Source organism: Mytilus trossulus, chromosome 1, assembly GCF_036588685.1.
Source record: "Mytilus trossulus isolate FHL-02 chromosome 1, PNRI_Mtr1.1.1.hap1, whole genome shotgun sequence".
NCBI classification, from domain to species: domain Eukaryota; kingdom Metazoa; phylum Mollusca; class Bivalvia; order Mytilida; family Mytilidae; genus Mytilus; species Mytilus trossulus.
In genome coordinates, this window is record NC_086373.1 from 12,333,351 (window position 1) to 12,359,660 (window position 26,310).

The 26,310-nt window shown below is 31.7% G+C and overlaps 2 protein-coding genes across 3 annotated transcripts; one reads left to right on the top strand and one right to left on the bottom strand.

Moving 5' to 3' along the window:
* Positions 1–1,879: 1,879 nt before the first annotated feature.
* On the bottom strand, positions 1,880–17,245 carry LOC134715462 (amyloid protein-binding protein 2-like). 2 transcript variants are annotated; one of them, XM_063577651.1, is made up of 10 exons: positions 17,107–17,234; positions 14,955–14,996; positions 13,105–13,777; positions 11,926–12,615; positions 9,400–9,524; positions 5,730–5,835; positions 4,716–4,920; positions 3,887–4,067; positions 3,298–3,470; positions 1,880–2,510 (listed from the first exon to the last, which is right to left on the bottom strand). In XM_063577651.1, exons 3-10 carry the CDS (start codon positions 13,750–13,752, stop codon positions 2,224–2,226), a joined length of 2,415 nt encoding a protein of 804 aa, XP_063433721.1. In that variant the 5' UTR covers positions 13,753–13,777; positions 14,955–14,996; positions 17,107–17,234; the 3' UTR covers positions 1,880–2,223. The 2 variants fall into 2 exon arrangements, with proteins under 2 accessions (XP_063433721.1, XP_063433714.1); XM_063577644.1 differs by lacking the exon at positions 14,955–14,996 and having other exon boundaries at positions 1,883–2,510; positions 17,107–17,245.
* On the top strand, positions 17,206–26,144 carry LOC134715472 (ATP-dependent Clp protease proteolytic subunit-like). Its single transcript, XM_063577662.1, has 6 exons — positions 17,206–17,307; positions 19,049–19,219; positions 20,798–20,894; positions 21,411–21,598; positions 24,746–24,851; positions 25,778–26,144. The coding sequence occupies exons 1-6, from the start codon at positions 17,284–17,286 to the stop codon at positions 25,885–25,887; spliced, it is 696 nt and encodes a 231-aa protein (XP_063433732.1). The 5' UTR covers positions 17,206–17,283; the 3' UTR covers positions 25,888–26,144.
* The last annotated feature ends 166 nt before the right edge of the window (positions 26,145–26,310 follow it).

Below are 26,310 nucleotides of genomic sequence, written 5' to 3' on the forward strand. Positions count from 1 at the left end.
AATAACAATCATTACATTGGAGTAAATTTACAGGAATGAGTATCCTATCCTAAGTAAAATGTAAAGTCAGGTATATGACAGTTATTGTCCATTCATTGTATGTCTTTTGTCATTTGATTTTGCCATTTGATTAGGGACTTTCCATTTTGAATTTTCCTCAGAGTTCAGTATTTTTGTAATTTTACTTAGTAATAAAAATTAAACTAATATCAATTAATATCAGATTATTCCTTTTAATGACCCTATAACTATTTTGACCTTGCCACAATGTGTAAGCTCTTGGAGTTTATTTTGAGGACTTTCAGCCCATGTAAAGATGATGAACATCATGTAAAGCACTGTTACTTTGATATTTTGGCTGCTCTTCTTTTATCATATGAGATTGATCCTGCACATCTTAACAATATTCCTTTAAAATCTAACATTAATACATTTAGTTCTTAAAAAATAATTTCAGTCAATAACCAACTCAAAAACATCAAATCATTGTATTTCTTTACTTTATTTTAGTAAATTACATAAATACACAGTTACATTTTCAATGATAGTGTGTTTAAAGTAATACAATTTTAGCTGAATTTTGATACAAGAATATTACACTGTAACTGCTTGTTTCAATTCACCTATACTTTTAACTGTTAAAACCAACATAAATTGAAAAGCTGTTTGTTGTTTAAACTATCAGGTACAGGGAAAGAATACCAAACTAATACAATCATTATAATTAAGTCCTGCATGTGAAATTAATAAAATACATTTAAAAGTATATATATCAATATATATAGGTGCAATTATATAATGCAGTGATTCTAAATCTGACCTTGATATTGATACTACGTAGTACCCTTAATATTTGGCAGTATAAAGCTTGTCACAGTGAACTTCCAAATTTGACCAATTATAAAGCATAATCAATTATAACATAACCAATGTGAAGACATATTTATATATAGATTGTAACTGCATGGTTATTATCAATCCTTATCATCAATATATGAACAGTAATTAAATCATATTTACAATTTAACTTGAAATCAAATTATCAGTAAGTGAAAATAAAACAAAACCCATACAATACCAACAAACTGACAATGATTTATCAAAATATCATAGAATATATATGTATATCACAGAATGCTTTCCACTAATACTACAATGTACTAACGCTAGTACTGGCATCTTATACCAATAGAATATCTACAAAATATTTCAGTCATCAATATTTATTTCTTTTATAATGACCAAGATATGGAAATGAAGTTACTAACTATATATGAAAATATGTGAGCAATAGAAAAAAAGATAAAGAATAGATATGACTTTATCTATATAAGACACTACATTCACTCCCAGTATAATTCAATCATAGTATTTCAAAACTATGGTTTGTAATTCAGATGAAAACTAAATTCCTTAATGTTCATATCTCATATTATAGTTCCCTCGATAGCTGAGACTATAATTCTAGTGTAAGAGAAAATATTAATTATAGTCTTGTGAAATTGCATGTGTATAAAAACAAGAGGCTCTCAAGAGCCTGAATCGCTCACCTTGTCCCGTAGCCATTGGGACAGCTGAATCTGGAACTAAATGCTTTTGTTTTTGAGATATAAGCCAAAAACTGCATTTGACCCCTATGTTCTATTTTAAGTAACGGCGGCCATGTTTTTTGACGGATCAAAACTCGAAGCGCACATTTTGTGCAGGATATACTAAGGAACAATCATGCTAAGTTTCATTCAAATCCATTCAGCAGTTTCAGAGGAGAAGATGTTTGAAAAATTGTTAACGACGACAGACGACGACGACGGACGCCAAGTGATGAGAAAAGCTCACATGGCCTTTTAGGCCAGGTGAGCTAAAAATTAATGATGAATTAAAATATTATGCTAATTTTTCTTCTAGAAATATGTCAGAGTGGAAAATATGATTGTTATCATGAGTTTGTGTGTAGGTAGAAAACTTTGAATCTGAATATATTTCTTATCAATTATATGAAATCAATCAAGAAAAAACAGAATAATTTGGTGCACAATCAATTAATTGTTTTAATATCTATAGTATCATAAATATATAAACCATAAATATCACATTTTAAAGAAGTTTGACACAAATGATGGACGAGATGCCAAAACATACAATAAAAATATCATTTAAACAGATCATTTCATAGAGGATCACAGAAGTTATTCACAGCTAATTAGGCTGTAAATACAAATCAAACTATGACTTGACTTCTCCAGCTGCCACCACCTTCTTGGCAAAGTCCAAAACTTTTTTGGTACGTTTTTCCCAAACATTGAAGTTATCTAAGAATTTTGAGAAAGGTTCTGGTTTGGCAGTTAGATCTTCCATTGTGATCTGTTTGTCGTATACAGGATTGTCCCGTAGCCATTGGGACAGCTGAATCTGGAACTCATCAGCTTCTTTGTTCTGATTCAGAGACTGTAGTGTGTTGATCAGGTGATCATAACAAACATGGACCCACTTCAGGTATACACCAGATGAATCTGAAATGAAAAATATCATTCAATTCAGGGGGCTTATATGTATAAATCAAACTTTCTTTAAAATATAGGATTTTGCTATTTTTTCTATAAATAAACTTTGGTTTACTTTTATTTATTGTTATTCGGATGGAGAGTTGTCTAATTGGCACTCATACCACATCTTCCTATATCTATTTATCCTACACTTAATGTAAATAAAATAAAAATATGGGGTCACCCTTCATTTAAGCTTACAATTTGCCTTTCGAAAGACCCATATATTTTTGTTAAGATACTTTTTTTCTGTTGAACTAATAGGAGAAAAAAAGGTAATACATGTATAGAAATAAAAACAGAAATAAAGTACAGAAATAGAATAAATTTTACAAGTTTAATTTAAGTGCAGCTTTTTTTAAAAGAATAATAAAAAATAAAGGTCACTGATGAGTTAAAAGAGATATTTCAATTTCTATGCAAATAAATGGCATTTGTTATCAAAGGGAGATAATTTGGAGCTTTTTCAATGATATAAACATTTTAAAAGTCATCTGGGGCCAAACAAAATTTATGTTTTGGTTAATTATTGCATCATGTCATAAAGTAACAACTAATAGTGTAATATATAAAATATGTAATGAAAATGAAAATGTGGCTAAATTTTTGTACCTTTGAGCCTCCTAAATAGGTCATAGAGTATTTAAAGCTATAATGTTTGATAAACCTGAAGAAAATTTAGTCTTTAACATAAAAACTAACAAACAGAATCTCTGTGATAATATGGTTAACATAGCTTTAAAGTACAACTTACCAACATGTGTAACAACATGACTGAACAAATTAACAGCTTCCTTTGGTTTATTGAAGATTTTGTGTAATGTTGCTAGTGTAGCCATTGCCAAGAGGAGATAATTGCTGTTCTCTGGTTGACAAAGCTTCATGTAGATGATAGCTCTATGTAGTAGTTCATCCGCCTCTTCTACCCTGTAGGAAAAAAATGCAGAAACTGTTTCTTACCTCTTGTATTTATTGTATCAAAATTGTCTCATACAATACAAAAAATATTTTCATGTGAAAAAAATAAAAATAGAAGGGGAGACTATTTGCATTTTGAACATCTGTAGATATTTTTCAATTCAAATCTTTAATTATTTTGACAATCTCATGAAATACCCCTAACAAATGGATTATAACTTCATGAAATTGTAAAGAAATATTAATTAAGTTTATGGATAAATCTTTCATGAAAAATATGTAAACTTGTTTAGATAGGTCTGTTTTAAAACTTAAACAATTGTAATCTTATTTATTCAAATTGATATCTTATTGAAAAATTAGAAAAATTTCAATCTCATGGTGTTGGTCAATTTCAATATAAGGAAAGAAAACAATATACATACATGTCCATTTTTGATTTTATTTGACCGAGCAGTACACACATTCTAGCTGTACATAAACTAATTTCTGAGTAATGAATAGCCACAATTTCTAAAGCATCAATGGCCTGTGTTTCTGCTAGTCGTAGTGTTGAATTCTGTAGGTCTTTAGAGGAATGTAGAGCTTTCCATTGTAAAGCTGAAGCTATGAAAATAATTAATATGTTTAAATATTATAACAAAGTTATGGTTGTAGTACTGCCTACAGTAATTAGTTAATGTTTTTATTTTAGGTTTATCTCTTAAGTACATTTGTGACAATTTTGGTCTCTTTCTACTATATATTTACAACAAATTTCACCCCACTGACTTTTCATTTGATAAAACAATTACTTTAAACTGTTACTAACATAACAGCCAAATTTCCTTTACAACAAAGTATTGATATTTCATGAATTACTGTAACTATCTGCTATCAGCAAAGTCAAATTGCATTGTCTGTAATTATTTATTTGTAATAAACAGTCACTGACCGATTATTGTTTGTGAGGTTAATTGTGTTTTTCCAAAGCGTCTTTATTTATATAATGTAAAAAAAAAGAATAGAAATTCATAAAGTTTAATGTCATCTGCTTCCAATTCCATTTCTGCTTTTCACCTAAAATACTTGTAAGAGAACATTGAAATATAAATTTTTATTGTTCTTTGCTCAAAACATGATGCAAAGTTTACCTTCTATTAAGTCTTGTACAAATAAATTTTATATTTCGAAACAATGCAAGGTAATAGTCAAATACCAGTAAAACTCACTAAGCAATTAACTGTGCTAAATCTTTTCGTTTGTAATATTTACCTGATGTGTGTAAAAAAAGATGTAACATTGGATGTTTGTCAGGCAGTAGACCTCTTGCCATCCTCAGAGCTTCTGTAGCATGGTGATAGTAATCCATGTTATCAAACTTCTGTACTACAAGTAATGCTTTAGCTAGAGCTCTGTGAGCCAGAGCGAGCTGAATGGTCTCACAACCATAGACTATCTTAGCTGTATCCAATGTATGCTACAAATTAGGTAAATTTGAATTATTTTACAATGTGCCTTTACTCAGACTCATCTATATTTATTTTGGTATGAAATTAATTTATCATAATCATTAAGTTAAAATATTCTGTTCAATATTATCTGTAATACTATATTTGTTTTGAAATTGTTCTACCCGCATAGTTTAATTAAAGTATTGTTAACAAGTTAAATTTGGAGCTACTGCTCACTGATGATACCCCTGCTGCAAATGGATAATTTTTAATGTATAAATGATACAAGTGTTCAGTAAACAGAAAGTTGTTGAGTGATGAATCTGAAACCCATCACATGTTAACCTGACTGATATAAATCCTGAAACCAAATTTCAGAAATGGTTGTATTGTAGTTCTTGAACAAAAATGTGACAAAAAATTTTAACATGGCTATCATGTGTTAAATGATACAAGTGTTCGATAAACAAGAAGTTGTTGAGTGATGAATCTGAACATCACACAGTTTAGCTGACTTATTTAACCCCTGAAACCAAATTTGAAAAATCCTTGTATTGTAGTTCCTGAGAAAGATGCAACAAAAAATATTAATGGGATGGAAAGAAGGACTGAAGGACTGACCAATGGACATACAGAGGTAGAACAGTATATCCCACTTTTTTTTTTAAAGCAGTGTATAAATATATCAAAAAGGCCTCTTCTTCATAAATGATATTCTAATTATTGACAATGTTAGTTAATTTAAAATTTCATGATTTTCAAAAACAGCACATTTTTGCCATAATTCCAGTTTTAGGGTAATGATATTTCTTAGAGTTAACAAAACTTGTCTTACCTTAGCCACGTCTACACCTGGTTGGTCTTGTTTAAATTCACTAGAGAAATGACAAAAGTGAAGCAAGGCTTTGATGTACAGTGGATGTCTACAGCCAAAGTGTTCCCTGTAAAGATATACCAGACATTAAACATCATGTCAACAAATTTTAAAATATGATACACTTGTCTTTAATATATAATGTAAAAACTGTAATTCAAATGTTACGACTTGGTTTTACTTCATGGTAATTATAAGTTCATACTCAATTAAATATGACAAACAAGAAATGATTACACCATAAAATGTTTTCTGCCAATTTTTGTTGATTTTGCCATTTTTTAATAGTTTCTTTAAATAGTATATTTGTGCTATAAAATAACCACCAAACCATGGAATTCATAAAGTAATACCTATTTAATCTATAAAAATCAATTAAAACATATTTCAACACTTTAAAACATTTCCTTATAACAAAAATGTTATTCAGCCTAACATGTACTTGTTGCAACTTTTTTCATGTTTTTTTAAATTTTACATTGGAGAATTTCTTGAACCAAAATTACATAAATTATGAACATAGCTTTACTTAAAGGGATAGTAGCTACGATTTTGACAAAATTTTGAACAAGTTTTTAAGCTGCAAAAATCAAAGATATGGACTAAAAATAAACAATAAGATCGCTAGAATGTTTTTATAAACTACAGAAGTGTTAATAATTGATAATTCATATCGTCATTATCGTGTTGGGTGCCTATTCATCTCATTAATTATGCATCGGGTTTACTTCCCGAACTTTGCCGACACAGCAAGTGAGCTATCCAAGATATAAATAGATATGAACACGTGCTTTTTGTTTTCTTACGTATTTGATAATTACTTTATATCATATGTACATATTTGACGCCATTTATCAAATTATGTAAATAAATAATATTACAAAAACCAGCATATAATTCCAACCCAAGATTCTCAAACAATGGCGATATTATACACTTGTTATTACATTTGTATTACCAAACCATGCCGATAACATACACACGTGTTTGTGTGTAGAATAGAGGCCTCCATGAAGGATACACATGGAGAATAATACTAAATTGTAGGAAGTTGATTTCTAATTTCTTCTAAGGTGTGAGATTCCTGCACGTAAATTTATTGACATATTTTTGACAATAATTAACACGTTGCGATTTATTTTCATATGATTTGGAATTTTTAAGTAATGTAAACAAGTTACACAAACCGTCGGCTACTTCTGTTTGACTTACCCTGCGTTGCAGTTGGTTTGAGTGGTTTTAATTACCGATCTCATCGCCGCTTTTTTTTTTAATTAACAATAATTTGACTGCACCTCTTTTTTGTTTCTTTTCTCGCAGAAAGTAAAACTGTAAATTCACGTACCATTTCCACAATAACATTCCCCTGTGCGACAAGTTTCCCTTCGGGGCACAATGTGCGATTGCGCATTGGGAACTGAAGAGTTCAGATCAACATAGGTCATATGAATAAGGGTTGGGCTGAACATCGAATTATTATCTATAGACAAGAAATAAATGTAGATGTTAAACGTTAAAAAGCTTCTAAATGATAAATGGAAAGTAACAAGGAGTTATTTTAATCATATTTATTAGTCTTTTTGTACAACATCCGGCATATAGATTAAACTAGAGGCTCTAAAGAGCCTGTGTCGCTCACCTTGGTCTATGTGAATATTAAACAAAGGAAGCAGATTGAAAATTGACTACAAAGGTCAATAACTCCTACAGGGGTCAATTGACCATTTCGTTCATGTTGACTTATTTGTAGATCTTACTTTGCTGAACATTATTGCTGTTTACAGTTTACCTATATCTATAATAATATTCAATATAAAACAGCCAAATTTCCTTAAAATTACCAATTCAGGGGCCGCAACCCAAAAACAGGTTGTCCAATTCATCTGAAAATTTCAGGGCAGATAGATCTTGACCTGATTAACAATTTTACTTCATGTCAGATTTTCTCTAAATTATTTGGTTTTTGAGTTATAAGCCAAAAACTGCATTTTACCCCTATGTTCTATTTTTAGCCGTGGCGGCCATCTTGGTTTGATGGCCAGGTCACCGGACACATTTTTTAAACAAGAAACCCCAAAGATGATTGTGGCCAAGTTTGGATCAATTTGGCACAGCAGTTTCAGAGAAGAAGATTTTAGTAAAAGATATATAAAATTTACGAAAAATGGTTTAAAATTGACTTTAAAGGGCAATAACTCCTAAAGAGGTCAACTGACCATTTTGGTCATGTTGACTTATTTGTAAATCTGACCTTGCTGAACATTATTGCTGTTTACAGTTTACCTATATCTATAATAATATTCAATATAATAACCAAAAACAGCAAAATTTCCTTAAAATTACCAATTCAGGGGCCGCAACCCAAAAACAGGTTGTCCAATTCATCTGAAAATTTCAGGGCAGATAGATCTTCACCTGAATAACAATTTTACCCAATGTCAGATTTGCTCTAAATGCTTTGGTTTTTGAGTTATAAGCCAAAAACTGCATTTTACCCCTATGTTCTATTTATAGCCATGGCGGTCATCTTGGTTAGTTGGCGTGGTCACCGGACACAATTTTTAAACTAGATACCCCAATGATGATTGTGGCCAAGTTTCAAATCATTTGGCCCAGCAGTTTCAGAGGAGAAAATTTTTCTAAAAGATTACTAAGATTTACGAAAAATGGTTAAAAATTGACTATAAAGGGCAATAACTCCTAAAGTGGTCAACTGATCATTTTGGTCATGTTGACTTATTTGTAGATCTTACTTTGCTGAACATTATTGCTTTCTACAGTTTATCTATATCTGAAATAATATTCAAGATAATAACCAAAAACAACAAAATTTCCTTAAAATTACCAATTCAGGGGCAGCAACCTAACAACGGAATGTCAGATTCATCTGAAAATTTCAGGGCAGATAGATCTTAACCTGATTCACAATATAACCCCATGTCAGATTTGCCCTAAATGCTTTGGTTTTTGAGTTATAAGCCAAAAACTGCATTTTACCCCTATGTTCTATTTATAGCCATGGCGGCCATCTTGGTTAGTTGGCGGGGTCACCGGACACAATTTTTAAACTAGATACCCCAATGATGATTGTGGCCAAGTTTGGTTAAATTTGGCCCAGTAGTTTCAGAGGAGAAGATTTTTGTAAAAGTTAACGCAGGACGACGACGGACGCCGGACGCCAAGTGATGAGAAAAGCTCACTTGGCCCTTCGGGCCAGGTGAGCTAAAAAGTAATTTTAATGAATATCGTAGCTACTATCCGTTTAAATCCAAAAGAATTTAGGTTTGGGTTAGTAATGTTCTCCTTGCATATTTTTCACATTGTAAAATTAAAATCTTCAGCAACTTAAAATTTTTTATAAGTTAGTTTTCTGTTTAGAAGCCAACCAACATATTGTAAACGCCTCAAATAACCCTTGATCATTTTTATTTTCTGTTTCATTCAAAAACGTCTTGAAAATGACCCTTACAGGTTTGCAATAAATTCAGGGGGAAGTACCATACCAGTTTCGCAATTTGAACTGTAATTGAAATTTTTTATTGAAACCATAATTCAACAGATTATAATTCCTAAATAAAAAGTTTTCCACATACCTTTCTTTAAATATTTTGACAAACATATATGGACTTACTTTGCCTGTTGCACAGCTTCTACAGCCAGTGTTTCTGCTCTTTTAATGCTCCACTTGGCAGAGTAAACCATAACAGCTTGACACAAGGCATGGACAATGTTAGCGGGATCCTCAGTTTTCACTTCCTATCAATGTATAATATAATTATTTAGAATCTTATTGCTTTACAATACTTTTTTGTTAGTCTATATATTATATGTGTTGTGCAAAATGTGTTTCTTTCACTTTGAATTAGAGCTTTTGTGATTGGAATCTAAAATTCCATTAGCACAATATGAGGTACAATTGAACATTTTTTTAATCTTTAGTTTTTTTATTTAGAGTGATGTTTCTTCAATTCAGTATTATGCACCAATACATGGATCATCATTTTTATCTAATTTTAAAGTATTTTACTGTAAAAATAAAAAAATTGAGTGACTGCATGTATACTATACTTAATGCATCTGGTTGAATAGTCAAACAGAATCTAGTGCCTAGGTTTTTATATAAAGTGTTTTCCTTCAATGCAGTAGTAATCATGCATAGATACATGTATTGTTACAAAAATGTAATGTATTGTTATATATATAATCTATAGAATTGATTCTGTAACTAAGTTCACAACCCTTTATATATAAATATACTTTATATATCTGGTCAAATGGGAGTCAGTGGCTAAGCTAAATATAGCACATGCAACTTAAAAGGAAAAAAATATTTTAATAAACTGAATCATATAAACTCAAAGAAATGCAGGTACGGGTAATATTGTACAAAATATGTGCCAGCATTTTTACTCATACAATTATGACATTTAAGGTAAGTTTTAAAAGGGATACATTTGAATACATACAGATTGTGTACCAATTTGTTTGGTTATGTGATTTTTCTGAATGTGTTGTATCCAAAACAAAATTTGTTAACAATAAATCATGCAAAAGTAAAAAATGAAAAAAAAACTACTGGATATCCTTGTATGTTACCTCTTCACTGTTCATGTATTCCTAAGTAATTATAAAATAAAACAGAAATGTAAGTATATTCTTTATAGAATTAATGATTCCTAAGAATTTTATCCACATTAATTCTTTGAGTTATCTCCCCTTTCCTATACTAAAATATATATCTTTTTACAGTAACATTTTCTATCATTACATAAAAGCAGCCCTATGAGATAAACTGTCGTTATTCCAAATCCAGGGATCTCCATGGCCTGTTTAACGATGGCGCCCTGCCATCGTTCAAATGTCTTGCGCCATCGTTCAATTGTCTTCCGCCATCGTTCAAAACTGTGATCTTTTTTATAGACTGACACCATTTTTTTAGCAATTATAATCAAATGCATGTAATTGTATAACCCTCAGGCTTTTTTTTTATAGTATAATCAAGGATTTGTATAACTATACAAATCCTTGGTATAATCAGAGACATATAATTCATGTCGCTGGTATAATCCAATACAGTTCTAACGCCTGAGGGATATCCAGATTAAGATCGCTAATCACTTGTACCTGAGCTGATCTGAGCTTGTTCATTTGTACAGGTAGACCAACAAACCAGACAGGAGAATATTATCTGACGATAGACGATTCATTTGTCGAATTATTTAACTAAGTTTCCGCAAATGCTTATGATAATTCAGATTAAATAAATAAATTAATAATCCAGTTACAAAGTTTAACAAGTCGAACACATGCTTTTATTTTGACTTACACAATCAGCATCCCCCTTTGTAAGAAGTACAAAATAAGACGTAAAACAGTAATTATTATTTCATCGCAAATAACTGGAGTACTTCTGTATTGTAACGATAATATAGAATTACTTTAAAAGTTAAAAAGTAAAAACTTTTAATATTTCCTGTAAAGAAATATCGTATCCTAATTCCGAATTTATTTCGTACTTAACAATCAAATTGATACATCCGCGTTTCCGGTTTCTATTCAGACTCGAAAGATGCATGTTGCATAGCATCGATTTGCTAGATAAAGTCATTAAAAACCTTTTCATTTGACAACGTTTGCTTTACAAATCTTTTTAACCTTTTACATAACCCGTCAACTCGTTTTGTCATTGCTGCAAACCAGCCATACTGGTAATGGGTTCATGACTTCTGAATTTGACAGTGTCTGTGAAAAATAAGCTCCACATGATTTTTAACCCCCATAACAATTACCAAAAATAGCAAGAAAACTACATGGGGACCTTCGTGATAGCTATTGGTCATTCTCGACTAAGGGAATGGGAGGGGGCATTAGGGCTTAGCCTTTGAAACGTTACAAACGGCAATTATTGAAAATATATATACTTCTATATAGTATTTATAATGAAAATTCAAATAAATATAATTTAAATAAGCAATGAATTAGCATGTTCACCTATCCTTATGTGGAGGGATGAAATACTCTCGATTGTGCTACACAGTACGGCGTAGATACGGTATATGATGGTGAACGTTCCTCCGTCGTTCAATTTTATCCATGGAGATCCCTGCAAATCCATAAATTTTGAAAACTATTTTCTTACAGGTTAAGTTATATATACCTTCATTGCCTTTTGTATATAACCAAATGAAGCGTTTGCTGAGCCATATTCCAACATTAAAGTGCTCAACTCAATAAAGTATTCTCCTTTATCAACTAGATCCTGACCAAATGACATCATGTCTATTTTCCACATTAATTCATTGGATAAATTGTAGGCCATCTGAACTCCCTGAAAATCATAGTTCATATTGCGGAAATGCATCAGTTTAACCAAACCTCTATATTTTGCCATCCATGTGTCCATGTTTTGTGATTTGTTAAGAACCATCAACAATACTGTCATAATCACCTCTGCCTGAGTAAAATAACCATACTCAGCTACAAAATCTATCAGATTAAATCCCAACTTCACAGCTTGTTCCATGTTTACTCCTCCCTTGGTTGGCTCCATGTTATTCATAATAGAAGCAAAGGAACTAACAACATCTACCATTAAATTCACATCAGAAAGTTCTAAATTTTTCAAATATTTAAAGTAAAAGTGATAATTGTCCTTATCAAAGAGAACTTCATGAACAACATCACACATACACAGTTCAAAACCTTCAGGCAGAAGTTTTCTCCTAGCCATTACTGTAACAAGTTCTAATTTTTTCATTTTTTCCAACGTTTTTGTTTCTGCAGCAAGCTGTTCTTTATCTTCTGGAGCAGATGACTCCTGCAACCTTTTGAAATGATCTTCTGGTACCTGTAAAATATTTATAATTTGGTAGTAATTGGTGAAGATACATGTACCTGTACAAAGATTTTGGATAAATATGTGTGGTTAACGAAAGGCATTTTTGTATCTCTGTCTGACAAATTAAGATTTATTTTAAATTGCAATTAATCAAAGCTGCATAAGAATACTGTAAATTCAGAAATTAATGCAAGGTTTTTATTATTGCGAAAAATGCGACTGAGTTGTAAACGTAATAATTTAAACTCATATTTTAAAATACTTAATATGAATTTAACAGGATTTTCCTCAAATTTGTAAAAACCATAATTGCATTTACGTCTAAAATGACAAAATCGCAATAATAAATGATTGCAATAATTTCTGAATTTACAGTATATACTATCACCTTTATAAACTACAGCCTTTAAAGAAGATGCATTTTTTTTTTAATCAAATGAGAAATTCCTTCTTGAAACTATATATCTGTATGTAACTGTACTTTTAATAACATCTTACCTGTATTAATGATCTAAAGTTATCTGGTGTGGTAACCCATTGTTGGAAGAATCCTTTCACTAGTGTCATGGAGTCCATCTGATCACTGCTCCAAGGAATCATTTTATCCTCTCTCTCTGGTACTACATCTCTTACTCCTTTCTCTGCTGTATAGTCTTCTTTAGCAGCCATGACAGTCCCTTTATGTCTCTCACTCTCTAAATTCAAGACATTTTGTGGAATGCTCTTTCTTGGTTCCTTGTCATGAATCATTGGTAATGGTTCGTAATGTGGTAATTTCATAGAAGAGGCATCTGATCCACTGAAGCGAGAGTTCTGGGATGTTGGTCTATGTATGACTGTGTTATCAAGAAATTCAACCATAGCTTTACATCTTTTCTTGACCTCTGGACCCCCTTCAGGGTTCAGTAATGCTTCTCTAAAGCTCTGATACCAATCTTGAATATGAGTTTTTGATGGAAGTAAATCAACTAGTCTTCTAGCTTTATCTGAAGGTGTTGTACCCATGTCAATTTTTCTTTGGTCATCTTCATTGATGACACCACAATCTTTGAGGTAGTTAAGAATGTACTCCACCCTCAGCTCCTGGACTATGGCGATCCTGTTGATCCTCAGCCTCATAATGTTCTGTCTATCTATTCCTGACATGACTACTGGTTCCTCTACTTTAGGCCTAAAATGAAATTAATTGTATGATTTGGTCAGCAAAATAAAAAGTATATATACATGTCATAATGTGTGTCAAGATAAAAAGAGATCATAAAGTAACAATATGTTCCAGCAGTAAATCTAATTATCCAAATCTTACAGTCCCCTTTACTGTTCAGAGGGGTGTGGCTTATTTGCTAAACAGTGGAAAATGCAATATTGATCTTAGAATATATATCTTTATTTTTTTTAGTGTCATTCGTATTCACATCAGTAAAAAATGTGTCCTTATTTTTAATTTCAAAATTTATATGCAAAAAAAACGTATAACAAAAAAACAAAACCACTTATAAATAGTGTATGTGCAAGTGTTACATAAGGGTTTGCCTTTTTTCTTATCTGGAAGTTAGAAACACAATATACAATATAGTTTACACAACTAAAGCTAAACTTCAATTCAGAGAGAACTTAAACCATTTGTGCATTTGAAAATGAAAGGTTACATATATATGACCAAATTATTTATAATAAGTGAGAAAACATGCAATGAACAGGGTTCCTTGGAAGTTAATTAATCTGTGTGTGAAGAAAGGAATCCTGTTTTTACACTCCCAACACAAAGATTTAACTGACATTGTATTGTTTTCTGTGAGAAATTTCAATATTTTAGTCCTGCGCTTTCTTCAGACTATTTTGATTGGTCATAACAAGCTTGTTGCAAATTAACTCATTCTTTTTTTTATGTATTCTAATAGTGTTTATATGATTTGCATATCTACAAATATGATTTAAAATGTAAATATGTAGTGAAAAAAATCAGAAGAACCTTACAATGATTCTGAATTTTAACTATAGTAAGTCAACCTTTTATTAAAGTAACTGTGAAACTGACCAATTGACAAAGTAAAGTAATATTGATCAACAGGTGAACATAGGGATAACAAATTTTAGAAATGAAACAAGGGAGATAAATAAGAAAATAAAATAAAGTGATTATAATTCATCAAAAATTAATTAAGAAATCAGCTGTTGTGGTTTTATAAAAGATCTCAATATGGAACTCCCTGAACTCATTTTCTAACTACTAAACTCATCAACATGAGTTAGCCATTTTACAATTTGAGGGATATTCCATATTACATTGAGAAACTTTATGAATTCTAACTCTGAACTCAAACAAAATGCACAGCAACCAAATTTACCTCCTTTCTATGTAATAGAATTAGTACTGTTAAAAAGCAAATCTGGAAAAAAAGTTTGTCAACTAAATGATTTTACTTAGTATAATATTGACTACCATTATAAATTGAGAATGGAAATGTGGAATATGTCAAAGAGACAACTTTTAACCAACAAAAGAGCAGAAAGCAGCTGAAAGCCACCAATGGGTCTTCAACACAGTGAAAAAAAATCCTGCACCTGGTTGGCAGGCTTCAGCTGGCCCCTAAACAAAATGTACTCTATTTTGTAATTTTTTTTAAATATAAAGAATGGTAAGCTGAGTTTGTTATAGGCTAAGTTCATCATAGGTTGAATTTGTTCAGCCTCAGGTGAAAGTATCCAGCAAACGTTATGAGTATAGGCAGAATTAATAAGCAGCTTTTATGTATGTACAAATGTATGTATTTACAGGTAAATTCTTCCGTTATCCGAAGAACCCCTCTAGAGCTGCGAGGGTTCAGTGGAATCCATGTACACTCCCTATCAGGATTAATGGAGATGTGTCGGTAACATATTCATGAGGTTCAATATTTAACAGGGAGTGTTACCACATCAGGCAGAATCTGTTATTATTATTAGATGTTATTAGGACTTTCTTCCACCCAGATACCATGGGCATGAAGTAGCTGGTATCAGGTCCGTTCGCGCCCAATATACTTTCGCACCTCGCACGTTCTCACCCAAGGTCTGTTCGCACTCTACAAGTTCGCGCCCAATTTTAATTCAAATTCCAGTTGAATAATTGGAAAATCATGATTGTTGTTTTTAATTGCTTTCGTGTAAATACTGAATATATTTATAGCTTGGTATGAGTAAAAGATTGAAGATTTTAAATGAAAAACACAAATAAAAGATAATTGTTTTTAACAGCTTAATTTGGTCCCTTTGATCTAAAACAATAAAATATAGCCATAATGTTTGTCTCTAATATTTTATTAACTGTGCATTTGTACTCAGATATCGCAGATCAAATTTATTCGTTCATTGTGTAATCATACGTTTTTTGATTGAGTTAAGTCTGCCAATTGATATTTTATCGTATGTTTTTCTATGTTGTGATGTTATGCTATTGTTTTAGAAAAAGGGAGAAGGTTTGGATCCATTAAAACATTTAATCCCGTTGCAAATGTTTGCACCTGTCCTAAGTCAGGAATCTGATGTACAGAAGTTGTCGTTTGATTATGTAATATATACGTGTTTCTCGTTTCTCGTTTTGTTTATATAGATTAGACCGTTGATTTTCCCGTTTGAATGGTTTTACACTAGTAATTTTGGGGCCCTTTATAGCGCTTGTTGTTCGGTGTGAGCCAAGGCTCCGTGTTGAAGGCCATACTTTAACCTATAATGGTTTACCTTTTAAATTGTTATTTGGATGGAGAGTTGTCTCATTGGCACTCACACCACATCTTCCTATATCTATACACTATCATAACCAAAACATGATCAAAGATGATGAACATTTTTTCAACACACAAAAAAAAAACATAGTCAGAATCTCACTCCATTTTGAAACAAGTCAATGAAACAAAGTTATAGCAATACACAAACCAAAACATGATTAAGAGTTGTTCAACACAAAATAAAACGTTGTCAGAATCCCAATTTATTTAGAAAGGAATATTTTTTTTTATCAATACACTATCCAAAACATAATTAAGATTTATTCAACACAATAAAAAATGCTGTCTCACTTTATTTTGAGACAACAAAAACAAGTTATTAAACTGAAAACCAATTAAAATTGGGCGCGAACATGTAGGGTGCGAACGGACTTTGGGTGCGAAAGTGAAAGGGGGCGAACATGAGTGGGTGCGAACATGAATGGGCGCGAACAGACCCGGATTAGGAGTAGCTAGCCTATATATATATATAGCTAGGCCTCCTTTCCTTTCCTGACAAATATCATAAAACTATTGTAGTATCATATGTTATTAATTTGGAAGACTAAAAAGAGGAACTGAAATTAAACTACCTTGCACGAATCAATAGACAAGTGTTCCACTAGCTTAATTAAGCTTTTCCAACCTATGTTCAAAAATGCTTCCCTAGCAACGTGCATCTGACAATCTTCTTTATCCTTCATAGATTGATTTTTACCATATACATATTCAATAACATTGTTCAAATACTTACTGTTCTAAAATAAACGTGTTTCTTCTGATCATGTTGTCATTTCATAGTAAAATTCATGTAATATTGACGAAATGGAGAGTTGCAGGTGTTTGTGTTTTACTCGCCTTTCGCAAGAAGTAGAATTACAAGCGAGCATTTCCGGTTGAAGAACGTAGTTGTGCAACGGCAACGCTGAAAATGATGCTCTTTAGACACTGCGAGGTTTAAATACTTTTTAAGGCCAAAGGGTGGAGGGATTCTTGTTCAATGATTTGCAAATATCATTATGGCAGATGATATTGACTTATAAGTCCGTCCAATCTTAGCCTGATCTTACTTACGACCTGAATAATTAAAGTGAAATTATATCAGCTGTGTCCTCTTTTAGTTTTATAACAATAACTCTTGATTACTATCAAAATAATCCCAGAGATTGCAACTTGGTGGGTAACAAAATTGACTCCGTAATGACAGCATCTCTCCTATACTGATTTATCTTCCCTTTGTCACTTTTGACTAAAAAATAAAATTACAGGACAAACTCCAAGGTGGGTCTCGTTGACATTGGGGTCTAAGCGTGATGCGGGATTGCCGATTTTTTGTAACCGTGACATGTGAAAGTCAAATCATTGTGCTGTGAAATGAAGTCTAGCGGGACACGAAAAATTACAAAAAAATGTGAATTACTTACGTAATTGTGTAAGCGGGGTAGGGGAATCTGACAAAACAGTAAACGGGATCCAAGATTGGAACCCCCCAATGAGACTCTCTCCAAGGACAAGGGTAACTGGGGTATAAAAATCTGGTAACCTTCATCTTCCTCTAATAAAACCCTTGCTAAAAGTGGGACATCTCTTTGGCTGTGTGGGATGCATGCATTTACAGTCCTGTCTTATCAGGCTTATGACATTACAGCAAATGCATCATGTAAAGTCCAAAGAGATCAAGGGTAAATTTAAAGCTCTTCTTACTTTAAAGAATCATAATGCAACAGTTCTTTTAGTGGTTCATAGATGCCTTGTTGTACAGGGAATATATCTTCTATGATATCCAACATGTCTTTTGTTTCATTGGCATTTCAAATTTCCCATCTTTCATGCCAGGCATCTAACTATTATTTTACAACACTCACTTTTTGTTATAATCTTAAATAATTTCTCATCTTGATTATGCATGAAATAATTGCCACTGGACACCAAGCAAGCAACTATAAGTTGGTCTGTACCCTAGTGTGATGAAGCTTAGCATAAGGCTTTTAGTAATTGTGTATGCTGAGATTTAATCCAAATGTTTTCACGGTTTTATATTCAGGATAGATACATTTGTACATGTAAAAAGTTTTCTTTAAATATGATGCATACGTTTTCATTAAATTGAGAATGGAAATGGGGAATGTCTCAAAGAGACAACAACCCAACCATAGAGCAGCTGAAGGCCACCAATGGGTCTTCAATGCAGCGAGAAACTACCGCACCAGAAGGGGTCCTTCAGCTGGCCCCTTAACAAATATGTACTAGTTCTGAATAGTGGTAATGGAAGTCATACAAAACTCCGAAATATACACAAGAAACCAAAATTAAAAATCATACAAGACTAACAAAGGCCAGAGGCTCCTCACTTGGGACAGGCGCAAAATTGTGGCGGGGTTGAAACATGTTTATGAGATCTCAAACCTCCCATATACATGTACATTTTGTACCTCTAGCCAATGTAGAAAAAACAAACGCACAAAACGCACAGTTAAACTCAGTTTAAGAGAAGTCCTATTCCGACGTCATAAATATTTGTTACAGAGATAACAAATTATTCATGTTATTTGTGCCTAATTTTATGCAAAGCAACCCTATTGATATAAAGTAATGTCTGAGAAATTGTGTATATAAACATATATTTTTAAATCAAATATTTATCGTTTTGCAATTGCTTGTGTTTAATATTTCAAGTTATTCATTATATTTTTCAGAGATTGTTCAAGCATGGGCATTGCATCAAAAGGCTGCTTCATAAATCACCATGTCGCCCATATACTATTGTGGTGCCTTCAGTAATAGGGGGGAAATCAACTGATAGAGAAAGAGTCATGGATATATTTTCACGGTTACTATTAGAGAGAATCATATGTATAAATGGACAGGTACCTGTTTAATTCTACTTTAGTCATTTATTCAATTATATTAGCATACACATGATAAATTAAAAACAGAAGTGAAATAAATATTCTTTTTATACGACCACAGACATTTTTTGCGTCATATAATGGTATCATGTCGTCCAAAAACGCATTTAGTTTCCGAACAATTACTTTAGTTTTAGTGAATGGATCACCATTAGAATACCATTGTAAAGGAAGGTTGAGATTGATTTTGGGGGTTATGGTCCCAATAGTTTTGGAATAAGGGGCCAAAAAGGGCTTGTTTTTGTAGTTTTCAAACAATAACTTGTGATTGAGTGTATATTTATAGATTATCGTTGATCATCTCAACGAGATTGATTTTCTCGCTAGAGCTGGTACAGCGAAAGTGAGAAAAGCAATCGAGTTGAGATGACCAATGATAATCTGTTTATCGCTATTTTACCTATGACCTATGTCAATTTCTTTAGCAACGCCACGTGGCCTCCTTAGTTTCTAGCGATAAATTTTCCATCTCAAGCGAGAAGCATGATATGAAAATTATCACAAAAAAAGATCAAAGGAAAAACGCACAAAATAGCGATAAATATATATATCTTTATTCTCATAAACCAAAGTACAATGGTACAGAGACATATACAAATAAAATATCATAGTATAAATTTAAATACAAATGTATGAATCTCTCTGAAATTATACCACAAGTTTCCATACCATGGAGGGATAGTTAGTATTGACTGTTGATGGTTATATGGCTCAAAATGTTTTGGAATTAGGGGCAAAAAAAGGGGGAAAACTAGGCTTTTCTGGTCAATGGACAATTAAGACAATTTAAAAGCAGTGCAAGGGAGGTAATTCAAAAACATTTAACATACAATGTTGGGTATGTTCTGATTCCCCCCCTAACACTACTTTTAAATTATGTATAAAGAAATGTCAGGTTTTGGACTAATTGCAAAAAAAAAAGAGGGGTGGTAGTAGTTTTCAAATTTTTCTCTCCAAATTTCTCAAATTTTTTGAAAAGTTTGAAGAAGAAATCTTTAATCATGTTAATTGCACAATATTGTGCAATAAATTTGTAAAATCTTGACATTTTTATTGTGTAAGAAACCCATATTTTGTCAAAAGTTTGATCACAATTCAAATTCAGATCAAGCTTGAATGTTGTGTCCATACTTGCCCAAACTGTTCAGTGTTCGACCTCAGCGGTTGTATTAAGCTGCGCCCTGCCGAAGCACCTGGTTAAGATACATGTGTATTTTGATTTCTTTAAAAACTAGAACAGTTGAAACAAGATGTCCGTTGTATATTTTTTTTTTTTTAAAGTTGGGGAGGTGGTGTCAGCTTTTAAATTGGTCTATTTAATATAACATGTACAAATGTATATTGATGATAATTAATGCATATCTTAATGGCAGTAAATTTTTACCTTAATAATATTTTTACTAAGTATAAAGATTAATACATATTTTATTAAATTTTGAATACTTTTAGTATTTTTAACACTAGATATATAAAACCAAAGCTATAAAAATGCTTCATTAATTATAGTAATACATATTATAGTTTTATTTTTTACAGATTGATGATCAGATGTCCAGTATTGTTATAGCTCAGTTGCTTTATCTTCAGTCAGAAAGCTGGCGAGATCCTATAAATCTTTATATAAATAGTCCAGGTTAGTTTCACTTGCTTGAAGGCTTCATATTTTACATTAGAAATGTTATATGTAATCTCTGTATCAGAATTGTAATTCAAGAAATAGATTTATTAAGCATTTTATTTAGCTAATTTGTCATGTGAGGTATTGCCTTAAGTTGGCATCCTGAAACCAGTCAGGGAACCCAGTTAAACTTTGGCTTTATTATGATCTTGATGGTATTAAGTATAAATTCAGATGGTCAATGCAGTCTCTTATCCTTTTGATTTTGTAGGGATTTAATGATTTATCTGGCATATAACTTAAATTTTCACATCACTTCTTTATATGTATGTATAATCTTTTTTCCATTTTTCTCTATTATGTATTGCTAGATATGTTCGTTGTGTGTTTGCCTCTACCATGAAAGTAATATGGATAATTTTGGTACCATATTAAATAGTAATATTTCAAAGTCTTTGTCTATTGCATTCTGTATTTTAAAATATAATTTGTAATTCACTGTCATATAATATACTTTAAATATCTCTGTAGGTGGTGTGGTGACAGCAGGATTGGCTATATACGACACGATGCAATACATTGATACCCCTATTTCAACATGGTGCATAGGACAGGCCTGTAGTGCAGCATCATTATTGCTAACAGCTGGTACTGAGGGAATGAGACGTGCATTACCCAACTCTAGAATTATGATCCATCAGCCTAGCGGATCTGCAGGGGTAGGTCCAACAATGCATCAGTAATTTTATAAGTGTACAAGGTCACTTTGAAATCTGGTCCTTATGAAATAGATCCCACATGTTTTAAACATTATTATAAAGTGATGATTGACTTAGGGGATTGTTATGAATTAACGAAATATAGAGCAAAATGTCAAGGAGTCAAAACAATATATAGAAGAATTATCGATTTGAAAAGATGTTGGCAGCTGGCTCAATATCTTTAATTGTTTTTATACGACCGCAAATTTTGAAAAAATTTTCGTCGTATATTGCTATCACGTTGGGGTCGTCGTCGTCGTCCGAATACTTTTAGTTTTCGCACTCTAACTTTAGTAAAAGTGAATAGAAATCTATGAAATTTTAACACAAGGTTTATGACCATAAAAGGAAGGTTGGTATTGATTTTGGGAGTTTTGGTCCCAACATTTTAGGAATTAGGGGCCAAAAAGGGCCCAAATAAGCATTTTCTTGGTTTTCGCACTATAACTTTAGTTTAACTTAATAAAAATCTATGAAATTTTGACACAAGGTTGATGACCACAAAAGAAAGGTTGGGATTGATTTTGGGAGTTTTGGTTTCAACAGTTTAGGAATTAGGGGCCAAAAAAGGGCCCAAATAAGCATTATTCTGGGTTTTCACACAATAACTTTAGTTTAAGTAAATAGAAATCAATGAAATTCAAACATAATGTTTATGACCACAAAAGGAAGATTGGTATTGATTTTGGGAGTTAAGGTCCCAACAGTTTAGGAATTAGGGGCCAAAATGGGACCCAAATAAGCATTTTTCTTGATTTTCGCACCATAACGTTAGTATAATTAAATAGAAATCTATGAAATTTAAACACAAGGTTAATGACCATAAAAGGAAAGTTGGTATAGATTTTGGGAGTTTTGGTCCCAACAGTTTAGGAAAAAGGGGCCCAAAGGGTCCAAAATTAAACTTTGTTTGATTTCATCAAAATTGAATAATTGGGGTTCTTTGATATGCCGAATCTAACTGTGTATGTAGATTCTTAACTTTTGGTCCCGTTTTCAAATTGGTCTACATTAAGGTCCAAAGGGTCCAAAATTAAACTTAGTTTGATTTTAACAAAAATTGAATCCTTGGGGTTCTTTGATATGCTGAATCTAAAAATGAACTTAGATTTTTTATTATTGGCCCAGTTTTCAAGTTGGCCCAAATCGGGGTCCAAAATTAAACTTTTTTGATTTCATCAAAAATTGAATAAATGGGGTTCTTTGATATGCCAAATCTAACTGTGTATGTAGATTCTTCATTTTTGGTCCCGTTTTCAAATTGGCCTACATTAAGGTCCAAAGAGTCCAAAATTAAACTAAGTTTCATTTTAACAAAAATTAAATTCTTGGGCCTCTTTGATATGCTGAATCTAAACATGTACTTAGATTTTTGATTATGGGCCCAGTTTTCAAGTTGGTTCAAATCAGGATCTAAAATTATTATATTAAGTATTGTGGAATAGCAAGTCTTTTCAATTGCTCAGTATTGTGCAATGGCAAGAAATATCTTATTTCACAATATTGTGAAATAGCAAAATTTTTTTTAATTAGAGTTATCTTTCTTTGTCCAAAATAGTAAGCAAGAAATATCTTATTGCAAGATTTTTTTTTAATTGGAGTTATCTTTCTTTGTCCAGAATCAACTTAAATCTTTGATATATACAATATACAATGTATATTCACTTTTTACTACCAAGTGATAAATTTAAATAATCTTTACCATTCAGTGATAACAAGCAGTTTTTTTACATCTTAATATTTTATGATGTATTTAAATGAGTAGTTATTGTTGCAAACTCCATTAGAATATTTTAATTGAGATTAGTTTTGGAATAAGGGAAAGGGGGATGTGATTAAAAAATTGGGTTCAATTTTTCTCATTTGAAATTTCATAAATAAAAAGAAAATTTCTTCAAACATTTTTTTGAGAGGATTAATATTGAACAGCATAGTGAATTGCTCTAAGAGAAAACAAAAAATTTAAGTTCATTAGAACACATTCATTCTGTGTCAGAAACCTATGCTGTGTCAACTATTTAATCACAATCCAAATTTAGAGCTGAATCCAGCTTGAATGTTGTGTCCATGCTTGTTTTAATTGGAGTTATCTTTCTTTGTCCAGAATCAACTTAAATCTTTGTTATATACAATATACAATGTATATTCACTTTTTACTACCAACTGATAAATTTAAATAATCTTTACCATTCAGTGATAACACGCAGTTTTTTTACATCTTAATATTTTATGATATATTTAAATGAGTATTTATTGTTGCAAACTCCATTAGAATATTTTAATTGAGATTAGTTTTGGAATAAGGGAAAGGGGGATTTGATTAAAAAATTGGGTTCAATTTTTCTCATTTGAAATTTCATAAATAAAAAGAAAATTTCTTCAAACATTTTTTGAGAGGATTAATATTCAACAGCATAGTGAATTGCTCTAAGAGAAAACAAAAATTTTAAGTTCATTAGAACACATTCATTCTGTGTCAGAAACCTATGCTGTGTCAAATTTTTAATCACAATCCAAATTTAGAGCTGAATCCAGCTTGAATGTTGTGTCCATACTTGCCCCAACCGTTCAGGGTTCAACCTCTGCGGTCGTATAAAGCTACGCCCTGCGGAGCATCTGGTTACATAGGCGGTAATGGTAACGTTTTTTTCTGTAGGTCAGTCCATATCGTAAACTTGGATATGTATGATAGCTCGTTTCGAAGCTGTGACATTTTCACATGTGGTTAAATTTTCAGGGTACAAAGTGAGATTACTTTTTCAGTAAATTAGCAAACCCCGAACATCCTTTTGTGATGCGGCTTATTGTGGTATAATATCCCCTTTTTAACACAATAAGTTCTTTGAAAATTTAATACTTTGAACACATTCAAAAGCTCCATAGTTTTTACACATTTATTCTATGTTCCTCTACTTTCCTAATCACCACAAATAATTAAGTTCAGTCATTTGTTAAAAATAGAAACATGTCCAATATCACTACACAGAGATTTTTTCTTTACACATGACTTTTGAGTTCCTCATTTCGAGGCGCATTAGGGATGTTGTCCCAGCTTCTGCAATTGTGTGATGTTTCATATTATGATATTTTATTGTATTTTTTCAGGGTTCAGTTACTGATATTCAGATAAAAGCAGAAGAGATGCTGAAAATGAAGAGACAAGTTAATGACCTGTATGTAAGACATACCAAGAGACCACTCAGTGAAATAGGTAGGAATTGTTATATATATATATACATGCAGGTAGCAAAATAAATGGTGATGTAGGACAGTACAATTTTGATTTTTTTATGTTACTACTTGATTTATCCCACTTTAAGCCCTAGCTGATATCAAGATATTTCATAACTGTGACTTGATTTTTAGTTTACATCTTCATTATTTTCAGTACTTTCAAAATCCAACCCAGTTGAAATTTCTTTTTCCTTTAACAAAACAAATGGTTCAACAATAAGAAATTTTACCAAAGGAGCTGTAGAAGTCAATTCAATATTTTTAGAAGTGCATAAGAAATAAAGCATAAACATATGGTTTGTTTACCTAAGTGTACATACAGTGTAGCCTGTGTTATCTGACACACTGGGGGACCAGAAGAAATTGTCGGATTTAGCATAGTGTCAGAATACTCAGGGGTTTTCTGCAAGGATAGTTTTTATTTTGAGACCATGAAAATGTATAGATTAAAGCAGGATGTTGGAATACTCTAGTGTTGGATAAGGCAGGTTACACTGTAATTTGTTTGTTTGCCTTCCATAAAAAAGTGCAAGTAGGGCTCTTACTTACTTCTCACCCTTACTATATGTGCATAGAAAAAAATAAAAATACGAGTGAACCAACACCTTGTGCCTATCTACTATATTCATACTTCACTGTCATATTACTTTGTACAATTGTCCTGATGATGCCTATCTACTAGGCGAAACATGAAGACCCAATAAACGGATACTATGCGGTAAAAACATGAGTGTTGTTGTCTTTATTGTCAACATATCTGTGCATAGGTATAACAAGTCAATGGAGTCGATTCAATCTATGAGGCCAACCAATACATTATTATCAAACTATGGAAATTACAATATTGACTAGTTAACAGGTATTGTAATATTAGCATCATTGTTATGTGGTTTTTCTTTGCAGAAAATTTATTAGAAAGAGACAAGTATATGAGCCCAATAGAAGCTAAAGCATTTGGATTAATAGATGAAGTCATAGAAAAGCCTCCAGCAGAAAAATCATTAAATTCATGATATGATGAACACTATTAAAATGTTGACAGATAAAGACAGTCATCTTCTGTGATGTATATGCATTGGAATAAATTTATGATGAAGGAATGCATACATATAGAAATTTCAAATGTTTTTTTTTATGCAGAAAATGAACCCATTCCCAAGAAGTTAAAAAACAAGGTGCATTTAAAAGTTGAACCTTATATTTATTTTGAATTTATTGTTGATACAAATTGTTAGAATATCTTATATTAAAATTTTTATTTCAAGCATTATATATTTTGTCATTTTAATTTGTCATTGAATACCTTATCAATTTGTGGATCAGCTGCAAAGGGTAGTTGAATGTCCTTTTTAATCTGAGAAACTTAAGTCTACATTTCAATGAGTTGTTAAAATCTGATGAAAACCATATCATGTCAATTGAAGACTATAAATAAA